Source organism: Myxine glutinosa, chromosome 4, assembly GCF_964187855.1.
Source record: "Myxine glutinosa chromosome 4, kmMyxGlut1.1, whole genome shotgun sequence".
NCBI classification, from domain to species: Eukaryota; Metazoa; Chordata; class Myxini; order Myxiniformes; family Myxinidae; genus Myxine; species Myxine glutinosa.
In genome coordinates, this window is record NC_136264.1 from 37,805,951 (window position 1) to 37,823,907 (window position 17,957).

At 45.2% G+C, this 17,957-nt stretch overlaps 1 protein-coding gene across 1 annotated transcript in view; it reads left to right on the plus strand.

Moving 5' to 3' along the window:
- STAB2 (stabilin 2) overlaps positions 1-17,957 on the plus strand; it is a 290,004-nt gene that overhangs the window by 216,544 nt on the left and 55,503 nt on the right. The window contains exons 51-55 of the mRNA XM_078775203.1: positions 800-976; positions 1,407-1,496; positions 3,920-4,066; positions 6,915-6,971; positions 16,612-16,732. Of these exons, the coding sequence (XP_078631329.1) occupies positions 800-976; positions 1,407-1,496; positions 3,920-4,066; positions 6,915-6,971; positions 16,612-16,732 (592 nt within the window). The remainder of the gene's footprint in view (positions 1-799; positions 977-1,406; positions 1,497-3,919; positions 4,067-6,914; positions 6,972-16,611; positions 16,733-17,957) is intronic.

Below are 17,957 nucleotides of genomic sequence, written 5' to 3' on the forward strand. Positions count from 1 at the left end.
TACACGCACAGCGGCATAATCTGATAGAATAAAAGGTGGTCTCTAAATTAAATGGCTGGAATAAAAAGGCAATTTTGTTCGTTGTTATCATTTTGAAAGGACTATTTCATGATATAAAATTAACAATCACAATTTTCTTGTTTTTAAACTTCAATGTTAAGACATGCCCTATTGTCATGCATTACGCTTAACCTTTCATTCACTGACCATAAGAATTCACACATGCCGTTCTCCTATTTTACATTGCTCTCTACTCTGCCTCTTTCTTTTTTTGTAGAAATTCTTAGTCAATAAAATTATTCGACAAAATCTTGTTTCCCTCACGGAAATATGATTTCAGTCATGATTTCTACAATTTTCATGAATCGGAGGTATGATCCGGAAGGATGGTGCAGAGGTAGCACACTTGCCATTGACTTGTCTAGGCTGGGTGTGATTCCCTACCCAACTATAAACGGTCGGAGTGGTACTTTGCAGACAGAGTGGTGCATCACGAAGGAAGTGTGCCGTGCCTTGGATAGACGATAAACGAGTTGCCTCTACCTGCATTAGCTGATGAGTCTTAAAATATCCCGATATCTTTCATAAGTGTATGACATTGTGTGCTGACAGCTTGAACAAGTTCCAAATTTGTGCCTTCTTCAATTGGACATCAAGCTTTGCCATCTGGCTTGTGAAAGACTTGTGCCAAAAACTTGTTGCTGTTGTTATTGTTGTAGAATTAGTAATTTATCACAAGCACAAAAGAGCTATCGTATGACAAAGTTTTTTGCTGATTTTGCACAACTGTCTATGGCAGGTGACTGGTCTCCTGGCATTGCTCAATGATCCCTTGCACCAGCCATTCACCATCTTCCTACCTACGGATGCAGCCCTAGAGCAACTGCCTGAAGCCCAGAAAGAGTCTTTGCTCAGCTTGTCACAGCCAGACATGCTCCTCGAGGTCTTAAAGTACCACATGATACAATATTCCGAGGTAACAATTAAGTTATGACAATACTCCTTTTTTGTCAAAACTAGTGTTGGTATGCGTTAGCAAACAATTGGAATGATACATTTTATTACCTGACCCTTAACAAATGTATGCTAACCACCATGAAAAGCAAGGTAAACCTGATTTTTCAGGCACTAGCTTGGTCCGACGAAGGGCTAATGGTGGAAACATCTTACTTCGCTTCCTCTGGAGGTTAACATACCTTTGTTAATCCTCGGTTGAAAAAAGCTGTTCTTCAAATTGAGTTCCACTGTATGCTTATGTTTTTCATGTAATTTCTTTGAAAACTGAACACATTTGAACAAACAAAAACAGCTTGTTTAAACATTTTATAAACTCTGTTTCTGTACAGTTTCTGTGTTTGTTTTTTTTACCTGTTATGATGAGATTGGTACAATTTGTTTCTGCCCAGGTGTCTGTCTCTGACCTTTTTAACATCCAAGAGGTGATCACCATGCAGGGATCAGCTTTGACAGTAACATGCAGCTCCGGGAATGTTACGGTAACTGTTCCAAATTAATCAAAATGTTTTTCACTTTTTCAAAAGGTTTCAGATCCCAGGATATGATAGATACAAGGTGGGCCATTTATATAGTCCTTGTTTTGAACCCCTGTAATTCTGTAACTAAGAAACAAAATCAAACAAAATCTTTGCAGGATATCGGTGCATATTTCAAGTTTTTGTGGTAAAGCTTTTATTGAATTCAGAAGTGTGCAAAATTAGTTATGAATTTCGACATGATTTCCATCATTTTCAAACAGAGTTTGCATCCTTTCGCGATACCGTGCTCCAAGACCATTTTTGTCGCATTCCTAGCATAATTTCTCCAAAAGCTACTTGAACCCACTCTTTCAGGCCCTAATGTGTTCGCTGGTTGAATTGCGTAAACCTTGCCCTTAAGAAACCCGGCAAATGAGAGAGCCAGGGCATATTGTCGTTTCGATTGTTGTTTAAATTGCATACAACTAATTTTGTACTCTTCTGAATTCAATAAAAAAATTTACCACAAAACCTTGAAATATATACCTACTGTATATCCTGTAATTATTTTGTTCGATTTCGTTTCTTAGCAACAGAATTACAGGGGATCAATCTTGGGAATTGATAAATGGATCACCATGTGCTCCAATTGCAACAGGGAACTCACCCACCAGTGAGAGGAATATCCAGCAGTGTTTGGAAACTACAGCAAACGTTCGCTAATTTGAATATAGATACGTTCCAGAAATCAATTAAAATCGGCTAAAACTGGAACGTGGGACTCAATTATTTAAAATATCAATTGGCGCTCTCACTTCTGCTATGCAGCATTTGACATGTAATGCCTGAGTCCATTCATTTTTGCTACTTTATTGTGAATTGGCCTTCACTCCCTCTGAATTACTCGCGAACACAAAATTTACAATATGAAAAAAAAATGACTTGCTCACCTCCAAAGGAAATAGGTGGATACAGACATGATGAATATCGATATGAATCTAGTATGGAGGATGGCGGTAGATAAACATTGCCATGCGGAATATCCAAGATTGAGGTCTGAACCCCACAGCAAATTACGCGTCCCTCGGAAGGACGTTCATCTGGGTGTCCCAACTGCTAGCATTAGTTGATGGATGTAAAGGATCCCACCATGTATTTGGAAGAGTAAGCAATTTATCATTGGCAGCATGAACAAATTCCAAATTCCTGCCCTAATCAGCTTCAGTTGAACATCTAGACCCGTGCAGTCATTTTCGGAAAGACTTGAACCACAAACGCCACTCAACTTACTGACAAAGGGAATAGTTGGGACTGTTAAAGAAGTAGTAGACGTGCATTATAATTTGAATTCCAGACATCAGCTCTTCCATGAGCCTCGATCTCTGTAAAAACTAGAACGTTACTCAGTAGAGCGAATACCTCCACCAGGCTGAACAGTTTACGTTTTGTATCCCACTGATGGGTCATATCTGGATCCGGACATAAACCAAAATCGAATCGCTTGTTCTTATCACCTATCCAACTCATCCACCAAGTATGCTAATAATCTGTCCATAACTTTCTGAAATATCGTGCTATATATCATTTTGGCCCTATTGTTCAATGGTGAACTGGAACGGCACTCAGTAGAGAGCATACCTCCGCCTGGTGAACAGTTTACGTTTTGCACCTCAGAGTAGACCAGAAAATCACAGCACAGAATCACATTGAATCAAAATCAATCACAGGAATCACTATCCACAACTTTTTGAGATATCGTGCCATGTATCGTTTTTGGCCCGATCTCCCAATGGTGAAGAATCACTTTTAAAATTCTAGTAGCCGGATCCGAATCCGGATCTTCACCAAAATCTAATCATTTCGTCCTTGTCACATACACTACATCTCTGCCAAATTTCGTCCGAATCCGTTCACAACCTTTTGAAATATCTTGTTCACAAACGGACAGACAAACAAACAGACAGACAAACGGACAGACAGGGGTGAAAACATAACCTCCTTCCACCTTTGGTGGCGGTGGTAAAAATCACTTAAAATACTACTATATTTTTGAATATCGATGTGTATTGATGAATATCGATTTAAGAGTACCGATGTTACACCCAACCTCTCCACCAAGTTTCGTATGAATTTATCCACAACCTTTTGAGATATCCTGCTCACAGACAGACAGACAAACAGACAGTGGTGAAACCACAACCTCTGCCCACCTTCGTTGGCGGAGGTAATTCGTAATTAGAACGCAATACGTGATTAGCAAAGAGAAGGACATTCTCTGAGACTTTCCAACTTTGCAACATGTGTATCACTATGGTTACACATTTATCCTCATTGTGCTTGTATATTTTTGCACATCCCTTGTGTTATTATGTTACAGGGGATACTGGCATATGAGTGAGTCATTGGTATCCATTACTCATTATGTTTATATATTGGGCCTGCAGGGTGAAGTCTTAGTGGGCGAAGCTGCAGTACGTATGGTTCGGAGTCAACTTCAGTTTAGAGGTGGTGTTGCCCATGCCATCGACTCTCTCCTGGAACCTCCGAGCATCGGTGGACGCTGTGATCTTCGCACTTTAGTGGAGATCATGGTACACTTGGATGGACTTGTCCTCACAACTGAATTTGTATTTTGTTTTTCTTTACTTCTTCAGTAGTTGTCCTCAAAATTAAGGTCAGTGGTGTTAGTCAGATGCATCCATATTTTTGTGTTATGTCTACACAACTAAACTATGAGGATTTGGAGGAGGGTGGAATTTCGAACAGATCTGCATTGTGTAAATGTAGAAACTAATGAAACTACCCCTATCATCTGCATTCATCCAAGAAAACCTAAAAGGAGCGAGTGTTTGGGGATGGAGAGAGGTGGTTGTGCCTGCCAGTCGCTCGAAAACTAAGATGTGTTTGATTATCTGCTCCAAAAACAAAGGTGTCATCGATACAAGGCCAGGTTAAAGCTGCAAGAAAATGAATAAGCCACTTATGATGGGAATACACTAACATTAAGTAATACGTTAAGTAATAAACCACTACACTTGCGTACCATTTGATAGCAATTGTTAGTGAAAACTGCCCTTGTTATCTTAAAATCAGGTAGGTTTGCTCTCTGTCTGTTTGTCCGCCCGTCCGTCCGTCCCACCTGTGGTTTTTTAGTTTTTTTTCACATACCCTTTAACATATTCAACTGAAACTTGTTACATGGCTGTATTATGATAAGTTCCAGAAAAAGTTTGACTTTCAGGGCGTTTCATCAATTTTTTCGATTTATGCCCTGTTGGAGTTAGAAAACATCACACCAGTAGGGGACGGGACATGTATTGCAAAAAGTAATTCTCACTCTTGTTAACTCATTCTCTTTTTTTTTTTTCCTTCTCCACTTTCATTCATATTGTCATGTTCCTGGCGATTAGAATCTTTCCAAGGAACGGATAGCCGAACAAGCTGTTACTCTGAAGCGTTCAGTTTAAAAATATGGCGGAGTTAATACACGCTGGGAGGGGGGGTGGGAGGGGGGGGGGGGGAGGGAAGGAGGAGGAGGATGCTGAAGAGCACTTACCTGCATGGATCCCACCGGCAGTCCCAAAACCCTGCAATAAATAAACTCTAACGAAAACGGATTTAAAATGTACAAAATGATACCGGCTTTGTTAAACGGAATGCCGGTAATACAAAACAAAACGCGATCAAATAATCTCCTAAATTGGGACGTCCCCACAAACAGACTTGAAACATGGACACAGGAAAAGATAACTGAAAATAATGTGTGTGTGGGTGCACTTAACTCTGATCACTGGTGGGGTCTCGTCAGGGGTCGTAAAAATCGTCCGGGGCATTGGCGGGAACCGCCCGGTCCTTGGTGGGAACCACTCGCTTCTAGGCCTCCATACGCCCTCGTTCACAAGGCCGTGCCCGCCAGTGCACAACAGGCCTTCCCCGCGAATTTAACAAGCCCTGTGCAGCTAGCTCCTCCAGCCAGGCCTGTCTTCGTCGTCTTTCATGGGAAGCTGTAGCCCTCGGTCCGCGGCTCTTGCCTTTGCCTCTGCACGTCTACCAGTGGTGTCTCTGAACACGGCCAGTCCGATTGCTTCCTTGAGTTCGTCGTCCAAGCATGATCGTTCGCTTTATTGTCCAGAACGAGAGATACAAATGCCGACTGCCTCGATCCAGAGCAGAGCGAAGTGAAGAGACTAAAATGTCCGCGAGCGCATTCTTTTATCACCCACTCTCCGACGTCATCCTCATCCTAATCCAACCAGTCCGTGCCAACTCGCCCGCTTAAGAACGTTCTCGATGACGTCATCCTTCCACCAATCCCCGAGCGCCTCACACTCCCTCTAACCAATCACTGCTCTTGGGGGCATGAACCCACGGACCTGCCTGCTCTGTGCGCCTCCCAAGTCGGGGTTGTCAGCGGTAGGGCTCAATGTACTGGTTTCCGGTAGGTTTTATTATTGAGTGCCATTAAATGCGCGATTCTAACTAGTGTCTAATGCGGTGCCATAAGGGATGTAGGGAAAAATTACAGAGGGAACAACATACAGGGAATTGATTAACATAATCCCTGAGCTAATTAACATGGCCCACCGCCTCCCCCCGCACCCCCCCCCCCCCCCCCCACCACGCCCTGATGGGGACGAATATACAAGCTTAATCCGAACACACGGTCTAAACAAGTACTTATTACATCAAGGTTTCTACACGACATTTGGAGCACCTACCTATACAAATCTACCTGGACTAAAGTATCCCTACCCCCACAAATGTAACAATATTATTTTTGTCATTTATCTTTCCTGCTTTTCTGCCATTCTTTTTCCTTATTTTTTTTATTTTGTGTTACTTCCTTATTTTTCTCCACTTCCTTTCAATTTATATTTGTGATTTCAAATTAGTTAATTGTGTTATTTATTCCTCTCTTAATTTCATTTTTTTTCTCTCAATATTCTTTTTCAATTGTTATGCTTTCTTTCTGAAATTATTCTTTATCGTTCAACCCTTGTTAGATCCCTCCCAGTTTCACTGTAGAAATCATAGGTTTGCTATCCTTCTGTCTGTCTGTCTGTCTGTCAGTCTGTCACACCTGTGGTTTTCCACCTTTTTTTACCACACCCTTTAACATATTCAATTGAAACCTGATACATGGCTGTATAATGATAAGTTACAGAACAAGTTCGAGTTTCAGGGCATTTCGTCAATCTTTCAGAGTTATGCCCTTTGTGAACTTTGAAAATATCACATTGGTAGGGGACATGTATTGCAAAGCAATTCTCACTTTTGTTGTTTCTGCTTGACCACTCATGTATTTATTTGTGGTCTCCTTTCACCTTTATGTTTTTATATCTCTATCCCTCCTTTACTTCTTTTTTTGATTTGTAAAATAATCATAGGTTCGATGTACTGTATTTATGTCTTATTTTTGTTTTCCCTGGCCCGTTACAGGGGGATTGTGGACGATGCTCACAACTTCCACCTTGCCCGAAGAAAAGCAAGGCCAAGGTATAGAATACCAATATTGCCTACCTTTAATCGGAGCGACCCATCTGTAAGATGAGGGATGTATGTGCTTTTATTACAAAATCTAACTTTAAAAAAAAAAAAATTAAAAGAAAAACATTTGAAGTTTTTACACTGTATTTGCATAAAAATCAAAGATCTCCCCAATCCCTCCCTTATTCCCACAACCTACCCCTACAAACAGGCCCATTCTTCCTACAACATGTGAGTTTCTCTCTCACAAAGATTGAAAAGCTCCTGGCCAACATTAATACCACAACAGAAACCTGACCTGGCAGCAACAGTGCCTTTATTCTTCAGACGTGTATTTCCACCATATGTTCTGCTTTTTCTTTGATCTTTTGCAGGTCTTTCTCAGATTGTTCATCCGGCTTTCATCATGGAAAATTGACAATTTCACCTCTGTCCACAAGAAGGGTTCTGAGATTGAACAGAAAGGATCACCTGAAAGTTGACAAAGGCCTACTTATTGTTGTGGTTCACTTACTTTGCTTCCCGTAGTGGTGAGCATACTTTTATCAACTTCCTGTTGATGAAACATGTCATTCAAACAGTCTGCCAATGCAAACTGACACTATCAGAGGCAAACTTCTGTTCCGAGATTGATCCCATTGGATACAGTCCCATTGTTTGCATACAGTCCCATTGAATAAAGTCCAGTATCATAGGTAAAGTGATGGAATCTGTCATTGCTTCAGGACTTGACCGTTCTCGTTTCAAAGTCTCTGGTCTCTTGTCATCCGTTCAACATCTGCCTCTGCTATTCTACATGAGACATTTTGCTTCTTCTCCATAGTTGACATGTTGCAACTTTAATAAAGAATGGATGTCATGAATTTCAAACAAGAGATCAGGGCCATATGTCTGGACATTACTCCGTCTTTAACACCATTCACCTGCAAGCTTCCAATACCTCCAAATTTCTTTAATTCCACCCTGTCACCCCTCCTCCTCAAAGTTGCCTCTTAACTCCTCCATAAAGCTGCCTCCTCCCCGCTTCCTCTCCCTTCCAACTCATACATCCACCTCCTCCAACCTTCTACTTCGCTCTGTCCCCTCCCCCACACCCTCAAGTAACTCCTCCCTGTGCTTCATCCCATCACCATCAAACCTTTTGTCGTCCTCATCCTTCCCCTTTTCCTAGCTCTCCTGCAATCTCTGACACACTGTCAACAGCTCTCCCTACCTCCACCTCTCCTCCTTCATCTTTCCCTACCCCTCCCCTCCCCTGTCCCTCGTCCTTAACGGTATGGACCTCAAACATCCGGGGCCTTCGCTCAAACCTGACTGATCTCTCCATACAGGTTGCTTCTGACAAACCAGACTAAATCTGCTTAACAGAAACTTTCCTCCTTCAAGATGTCTCTGATTCCTTAATTTCTCCCCTTGGTTACTCCCTCCTCCGGTATGATAGACCTGAGACTCGCCCTGGTGGTGGGATTGCTATCTTTATCAAAAACTCTCTTCCTCACTCTCCCTGCACTGTCCACACTCCACCACACCCCCAGGAGTACCTCTGGCTATGGCTTCTCCTCCGCTCCCACCTTTTGTTCATATGTGTTCTGTACCATCCTCCAAACAGTGATGACTCCATTTACATCTCGCTGTCTGACAACATGGACCAACTTCTATCCACTCATCCCAACTCTCTCTTCCTCATATGTGGCGACTTCAACTGTCATCATGCCAGATAGCGGGGTGTGGATTCCTCTCTCACCTGCCATGGCACCTCAGCAAAGGACTTTGCGACTCATTGGGACTGATACAATCTGACAATTTCCCGACCCGGATCTCAGTCAACCACGCATCTTCTCTTCTAGACTTGGTTATGACTAACTTCTCTGCAAATGTTTGCTGTTCTTCTTCTGCTCCAATCGGTTTATGTGATAATTTCCTTGCGAAAGTGGACACCTCACTGGCCTTCTCAGAGAGCCCCCTCAGCATCGACGTGTCTGGCATTTCTCTAAAGCCGACTGGCATGGTCTTCAAGCAGCCATCAATCATCTGGACTGGTCTCCCATCTCTTCTGCCTCTGACATCAACTCATCCTGGGAATTCTTCCAAAGCAAACTGCTCTCTCTCATGCACAGATTTATCCCATCTAGTCTTCAGTTGTCATACCCTTCCTCCTGTCCATGGTACACTGAATCTTGTGGTGAGGCTGTTGCCCTGAAACAACCTGCCTTTGCCTCATGGAAGGCAAATCCAACTGAAGGCAATCTCATTTCCTTTCAGAAAGCTTGAAATAAGTGTGTGTCTACCCTCAGGAGAGCCAGGAAACAATATCTCTCGAAAAAACAATGACTGAACTCTCAAACCTGCCCCACTCTTCCAAATCCTGGTGGCATCTTGTCAAATCTGTTTTTGGTGTTTTTTTCCCCTCCATCCCCTCCCTTACCTCAAACGGCTACTCCGCACGTGAAAAAGCCGCATGCGTCAACTCTGTGTTTGCCTCAAACTCTTGTGTCCCAAACCCATCTCTCTTTGTACCCACCTTACCCAGTCGAACCCAGCTGCTCCTGGACTCTGTGTCCTTCTCTCTTGACAAGGTCGATAAGTTTCTGTCAAACCTCGACTCTGATTCTGCAACTGGACCAGATGGCATCAGCCCACAGCCCACAACCCATCAGCATCAAACCCACGGATGCTCAAGTTCCTCAAGTTCCGCGCGACCTCGAGGAAGCGTTTCAGATTAGCGTCGTGATGCTCCTGGTCATACCCAAAAACCGTAAGATTGTCCAGATAGACAAAGACATCGGTCAAATTCTCCTTCGCAACGAGGTCATCCATAGCCCTCTGAAAACAAGGGACTCCGTTAGTTACCCCAAAGGGGAGTCGCGTGAACTGGTACAACCGCTGACCCGATTCAAAGGCTGTAAAGACGCGATCGGCCCTAGAGATGGGGACTTGATGATACGCACTACGCAGATCGAGAGTGCTATAAACGGAATACAGGGCCACCTGGCGTACCAGGGCGTCCATCCCCGGTAAGGGGTAGGCATCCAGCTGTGTAAAACGATTAATCGTCTGCGAATAGTCGATTACCATGCGCCGGTGGTGGGCCTCACTCCGCACCACTAAGACTTGGACCCGCCACGGTGACCTACTGTGTTCTATAATACCGTCCTTTAAGAGCAGGGCCGTTTCTTCCGCAATGAATTGCGCGTCCGCGCGAGAGTAGCGCCGCGATTTGACGGCTACAGGGGTACAATCAGTGGTCAGGTTGGGGAACAGTGAGAGAGGCTCCATGTCCATTTGAGCGAGGGCGCACACAGCGAGCGTGTCCGGCCCACCGAAGTCTATTTCCAAACGTCCATGCCGCTTAAGGAAATCAAGTCCTAACAGAACGTCAGCGCATAAAGCAGGTAATACCATGAGATACACGTCCGGGAACGTGCGTCCCTTTATCACAAGTTTCAATCGACACGCCCCTTTTGTGCTCAACCGAAGTCCCTGAGAGGCCATGAAGATCCGGCGGGTTGTCCCGAGAACCGGCCACCCATGTTGATGCACGAGTCGCTGATCGATAAAACTATCCGTGGACCCCGTGTCAATCAAAGCTTGCGCAAAAACGCCCGCGACCGTGAGCGGAATGATGGCCTGCGCAAGGCCGGCAGACCCGGCAGGTATTGTACCGGCCGGGCGAGAAGATCGCGCCTCGCGGGTGGATCCCACGCCGGCTGCAATCCTTCGGGCAGCGTCGGCAGGTTGGGCCTCAGCAGGAGCATTGAAGTCAGTTGGCTCATCAGCAGTTTCAATTGCTAGAGTGGGTGTGTGTAGGTCGTAAGAGCCGCCGCCAGATGGCGCTCGAGTCACGTGAGAAAGATCTCTGCCGTCTGCAGATTCATATGCCAAAGTGAGTGCATGTAATTCGTAAGAGCCGCCGCCAGATGGCGCTCGAGTCACGTGAGAAAGATCTCTGCCGTCTGCAGATTCATATGCCAAAGTGGGTGCATGTAATTCGTAAGAGCCGCCGTCAGATGGCGCTCGAGTCACGTGAGAAGGATCTCTGCCGTCTGCAGATTCATATGCCAAAGTGGGTGCATGTAATTCGTAAGAGCCGCCGTCAGATGGGGCTCGAGTCACTTGCTGCGTTTGCCGCACATCGAGAGGAGTTTCCAAAGCAGGAGCATGTCGCTTGTTTGAAGTAGGCGTTCGAACGCCAGTCAAGGTCGGTCACGCTGCGGCCGGTCGCGTTCGCGCCATTTGTTTCAGCGGCCCGGTGTATCTCACCAAGGTCGGGCGTGCAGCCAGAGGCCCGCGAGAAGGAGAGCGGCTCATCAAAGCCGAGTGAGGCGCCCCGTCCGGCGCTCGATCCGTTGGCTCCGCGATGAGCCCATTCAAGGTCGCGTGGGGACGCATGCCCCGAGCGGCCTTCCTGCAGACCTTTGCAAAATGGCCCTTGGTGGAGCACAGGTGGCATGTAGCCTCCCGGGCCGGGCATTCAGAGCGAGGGTGCTGCCGATTCCCGCAAAAATAACATTTTGCATACCGGTCAGGCCGTGGCCGGGCAGCGGCGGCAGCAGTGAGGCCGGAAGCGGAGTCCGCTTCAGGAGCTCCCGGAGACTCGGCCGTGGTGGTCGGGTCCTCCTCCGTATCCTCGGCGGTAGCCCTCTCCGGTCGCGCGAGTTGCGAGGTCCCCGCCACGACTCGTGGGTGATCATATGCGGTGGATTGTTCTCAGGCATCTGTGTATACGCGTGCCAGCTGTAGTGCCTCCGTAAATGTCAGATCCGCGACCTCCAGGAGTCGGAGCCGCAAGACTCCAGAATTAATTCCGGAGATGAATGAATCTCGGAGCAAGTCGTCCTGCACTTGCTCGTGGGTCCAGACGTCCTGCACGCAGTCCGCCAACAGGTAGCGCAACTCCTGCGCGAAGCGATCGATCGATTCAGATGGTTGTTGTCGCCGCTGGGAGAGTTGATGCCGGCCGTGCACAGCACTCCGTGTCGTTACGTATAGGCGCTTCAGCTCGGCCAGAGCCGTAGCGTACGTCTCAAATCGAGAAATGTTCCAGAAAACGGTGTGATAGACCTTCGACTGTAACACGGACAGCTTCATCGCAGCGGTGGGCTCTGTTTCGTGAGCAGCAAAGTAATTCTCCAGCGTTTTGAGCCAGTGTGTGAACTCCGATGCTGATCCCTCAGCTTGAGAGTTGGCTCCGAGAATCGGTACCACGATCATCTTGTGGTCAGCCATTCCGGCGATCTAAATGATATTAAATGTCATGAAAATCAAGCTCAGACACGACTTGACCTCTGGGTAGGTTTAATATCATTTAGATCTGAAGTACATCCTGTAAAAATACATTCATGCAACAGGCATTAAAATCAGAGTATTTCATGAGCAATGGTCGATTCAATATGGCAATGGTCCGATAGAGAGGACAGTCAGCGCAGCATTTAGGGGCGTACATACCATTCAAACTACAGGACTATGTCACAGTGAGTTCCGCTGGAGTGTCCGTGCGCCCCGGTTGTCCCGGGTCTTATAGACGCCCCTTTTGAAGCGAGCACACCCTGGGTTCACCTTGGTATAATTTCACTACAGGGGGAATTGACTCTGGAGCGCGGGACTTAATGAAGAGTACTGGTCGAGCCTTGTCAACTGTGTCAACGTGTTGCATCTTGTACATTTTGCAGACAAACAGCTCCGCATGTTTAGCAGTTCCTTCTGTAAGATCTCCATTTCCAAGATTTTGCAGTAGTCCGTGATGCTCTGTAGGATGTCACATCACTTCCAGTCAAAGCATGGAAGGCTGGAATAGTTTCCAGCACAGTCGGACCAAACGACATCTGTTCTGCTATTGTGTGAATAGGTATATGTTTTTTTTTCTTAGCTGTGCCCGCTTTGAGTCAGAGTTTTGTGCAAGATATTCGAGGGAAGTGAGCCAGAAGGAGAACCAGAATGTCAGTATCCCTGGCTTGAACCACTATTCTGTCAGCTTGGTTTTTAACACAATGTAAAATAATACGGGTATCAGCCTCTTCATGCCGAGCTTCAAGCAGGGATGTGTCCACATCCGGGTTGTTTGATTCAACCCTCTCTTCATCAGTGAATCCACCAGCCACAACGATGGTTTTGTCATGCTGATCATGCCTTACCATATTATGTTCAGAAAGAAATCGTGCCAGGTCTGCCTTGTTTTCCCCTAAGGCCAGGAAATTACTCCAGTCAGCTGGCAAGGGCACCTCATGGCTGTCAATGACTCTTCGTATGGGTCTGATGCCCTTGGCACGCCTCTTCCTCGTCCCGGATTTAATGGACACCTTATAATATCTGTCGAATGCAACATCAATGCGGTCAAACAAATATCCTATCTGAAGGACAGTGTTTTTGAAGACATCAGCCAGATCTCCAAATGTAGAAAGTCCGTGTGGCTTCCCAATGGCAATCACCAAGGCTTGTGCATCAAAAATAATGGTTGCATTGCCACCGAGCTCATCTGGTGCCAGCATTTTGGCGGCCATTTTGTTTTTGGCCATTTTGAGGAATTTAGCTTCACAGGAGAGGATGACAGACAGCAAAAAATGAACTCAGCATACCCTAATTATGATAGAAAAAAGTGGTATGTCAGCTTTTCCCCAAAAATGCCTCTAGAAGTGTGTTTTCCCAAAAATCCGACCAGTCTAATTGTTTGTGTAGGATATCTCAAAAAGTTACGGAGTGATTCAGATGAAATTTGGTGGGCAGGTTGAGTGTGTGACAAGGACGGATCGATTAAATTTTGGTGAAGATGTGGATGCCAGATTTTTAAAGTGATCCTTCAACATTAAAATATAGGGCAAAAAACGATATCTCAAAAAGTTATTGACAGATTATAATTAAACTAGGTGAATGAGTTGGTTTGGTGATGTTAACAAGCTGATTAGATTTTTGTTCAGGTCCGAATCCAGATCCAGCCTATCAGTGGGATACAAAACGTAAACTGTTAAGCCTGGCAGAGGTATATGCTCTACCGAGTGACGTTCTAGTTACCCTGCCCTCGCGAAGCGAAAAGCAGGGTTTGGCATTCGGGTGCGAACATGTGGCGTGCGTACGTGTCTGCATTTTCAAAATTCATTTTCTTCGTAACCGTTGGTCCGAATGACACGAAATTTTACCATAGGAGCGCCTCCGCCTGTAGAATATAGGAGCGCCTCCTCCTGTAGAATATTTTAATCGTAATTATGACGTCATAGGTCATGTGGTACAGACGCCATCTTGGAAAAACGCTACACCTCTATATCTCCCAAACTGCTGAATGGAAAAAGTTGAAACATGGCTCATTGTCAAGTACTCCCCATAGGGAATAAGATATATTAGTGATGATGGCATTGGTGCCTTCGATATGACGTCATAATTCGACAAGTATAACGCTTCATCCGATCAGTATGAAAAGTTTTTTTCTCTGCAACTGTTGGGCTGATGGACACCAAATTGTCACTGTAGAAGCCCCTCCTCCTGTAGAATATTTTAATAATTATGATGTAATAGGTCACGTGGTACAGGCGCTATCTTGGAAAAACTGAAAAACGTTACACCTCTATAATCTCAAAAAACCGCTCCATGGAAAAAATGGAAACGTGGCTCATTGTAAAGAACTCCACATGGGGAATTGGTGTTGTTAACGATGACGTCATTGGTGTCATAATTATGACATAATTTGACGTGGACAATGCTTAGTCTGATCAGTTTGAAATTTATTGAGCGTAATCTATGCAACAATTATATTCGAGAATTTTAATTTATGCTGTAATCGCCCACGTGGTCTGACAGCCTTATTGCATCAAAGAAAAAAAAACGTTCAAAAACAGAAGAGTTTGCTCGCACCAAGTTGACTGTGCAGGGTAAGTATTCTAAGAATACCATCTAGTTATTAATGTTTCACGATATTTTTCTGGAGCTTGTTTTTGGGTCGAAGAGTGAAAATACTTTCTCCACTGGCTGCTGCGGGTTCGATTCCCATTGCTCTTCACTCCCACCAAGACTCCCTTTGCAAGCATGGCGATCGGTTTGCCAAATACGCCAACATTAGTGGAGAGTGGACTTTCCTCCTGCAGTTGAATGGCATAGGCTGGTTTTGTGTTTTTTGGTGGTATTTATCCGTATTTAATGAAGTAAAGTGAATAATCAATCATGATCAGATCAAGAAATCCTGAGTTTTTGGAACTTTTGGAAAAAAAAAAAATTTAACTTGTTAAATGTTTTAAGTGTCGAAACAAACACCGAATTGGGATTATCATGTAATTTCCACTTGCCTTGAAACAGAGGATTACCTTTGCTAATGGCATGAAGAACTATTATTTCAAAGATAATATTAAACTACCTGAAGTACCCAGCATTGCCTGGGGAGGGATTGGGAGAGGAATGGGGGAGAAGGAGGGAAGGGGGGAAAGGTAGGGGAAAGGAAAGGGAGAGGGAAGTGAGGGGGGGGGGGGGAAGCGATAGGCAGGGGAAGGGAGAGGGAAAGGGAGGGGTCGGGATGAGAGAGAGGAGGGGGGAGGGGAAGGGAAAGTGAGGGGAAGGGAGGAGAAGGGAGGGTAGAGATGTATGATATATTTGGGGGAGCTTTGACATCCTCCTCCGGTTTTGGGGAGGGGAGGGAAGGGAAGGAGGACAAATTTACCTGTACAAAGAGTGCTGTAACATCAGTGTTGCCCAGGTAACGAAGGAAATTGTAATACCCCCTGCCACCACCACCATGTGGTGTTACAACATGGTAGACATTTATAAAACAAACTTATGCCCCCAACCCTCCAACCCCCCCCCCCCCCACACTCTCCTCCCCCCCCCCCCCACACTCCCCACCCCCCCTCACCCCAACCCTCCCCTCCCCCCCCCCCCCCCACACTCCCCACCCCCCCTCACCCCCACCCTCCCCTCACACCTCCATGTGAGGCCAAAGCCACATAGCCTATGGGTCTAGCCTGGGTTTGAATCCCAACCCAGCTATTAAACTGCAGTCCTGATGTTTCACAGGCAGGGTGATTTATCAGTGTGTGCAATCCCTCAGATGATGTTAAACGAGCGTCCCGTCTGCCTGCATTCATGGATGCACGTTAAAGATCCCATGGTGGTCTTCGCCAAGATTAGGCGAGCTATCGCCGGCACCATGAACAAATTACAAATTCCTGCCATGATCAGCAGGGGGCACTGCATCAGCAGCACAGCTACTCCCTCAGCCAATGATGCTACTCTACAGGCTCGTGCTGCATACAAACGAAGAAGAAGTACCCTTCCCAAGCGACCAAGAGGCAATTTACATCAACAATGAAGTGTAGACTCATGTCACCTGCAAATCACATCGGATAAGACAGGCAGGTTACACATTCCTACCTTGAAAGCCATTCATAAACCAGCTGGGTTTTTATTACCAACACAACAGCAACATGCTACAAGTTCTCCTGAGATTAGCTCATGCTGTTCCAGAAACTTCTCATACATCCCTTAACGATTCTACATTCAGCCGCATTTACCCACAAAGTATCTGAGACGTCAGTCCAGTGTCCTCACTGCAGCATGGTGTGTTTTCTCTATTGTAATTGTGATGGCTCATCAGTAAATGGACATAGTACAACAGCAAGCATTTGATCATGAGTTGTTGGCTATGTGGAACAACAACTTGCACGTTTGTCTGCAGGCCGTACAATCTTGCAGAAGTAAATTCTACTTCATTCCTGTTAAGGGCTGCCAGCGGATTTGTGACCTGTCTGTTCACAAAGCCCAGTGCTGCAAAGGATTCTATGGCAAAGACTGTCACGGTGAGAGTTCATCTTCATTTTGAACATTTATTGGGGTGAAGTAAACTTGGCTTTGGTTGAATGTAAGAGGTATAATGCTTGTATGAGGGAAGGGCAGGGTACTTTTGAACAGTAACGAGAACATTATTGCGTCTCCCCTCTACACACACACACAAACACGCACAATCACATTTTTACTGTGGGTAAAGTTACACATGCATTTCTGACAACTCTTCAAAAAAAGATCTTCTCTGGCCTCCTCTGTTCCATTTTTGCTCTCCCACCTCCCCCCCCCCCCCTCCTCAACCCCAAAGCCTCAACCTCCCCCTTCAAAAGTTGGTCCATCTTTACTCTCATTCTCCTCCCACTCATAAAAGTAAGCGGGCATTCCCACTGTCGAAACACTGGAATAGTTAACACTTTCTGCTCCTCTATCATGCTCCCCCCGACTTCACAGAAACTCATCACAATTTTAAGAGAAAATAGTCAGAAATAACAGCAAATCTGCATAATCTCCGCAGTAAAAGCCCCGCTTCAGAGAGAGGGTTCGAAAGGATAAATGTTATGGGGTTCTAAAGGGTTCAAATGCGAAGGAGTTTCAAAGGGTAATTCTAGACGGTTCCAAAGGGTAAATTATAAGGTTCTAAAGGGTTCTAAAAAGTAAGTTCTAAAGAGTTCTAAAGCGTAAAATATAGAAATTGTGGGAGCGGAGTCAGGCAAACTGTCCAACCAATGGACGGTTTCGCACGGATGCTTGCACGGCTCCTTTTATATATAGTTAAACATAAATAATGAGTAATTTTCTTGTTAGTTTCATACGTTTGAAATCACAAATATCAAGAGTAATCTGGGATTGTCGAATTGTTATGTATATTTGAATCTGATTTGACCGAGTCACATTGAGTACTTAAGATGCCACAAGCTAAGAGTGTGGACAACCATGAGCATTCATTACACAGCACAGTGCAACTCGATGCAGAACCTGCCTAACCTGTACCTGACCAATCAGTAATAACGGACCTGCTAAAAGCATTTTTAGTGATCAGGCAAGCAATACTTTTAGCGCACTTTTTAGTAATCTAAGTAATTTAGAAGGCTTTATACATGCTTGGGAGATTGGATCCCTTAATACCCCAAGGACGCCAAAACCCATAACACTATTAAAGATTCTTTAAAACCCCAAATACCCCAAAGACCCAATGGAACCCAAAAACCCTTAAAACCCCAAAGATCCCTCAGACCGTTG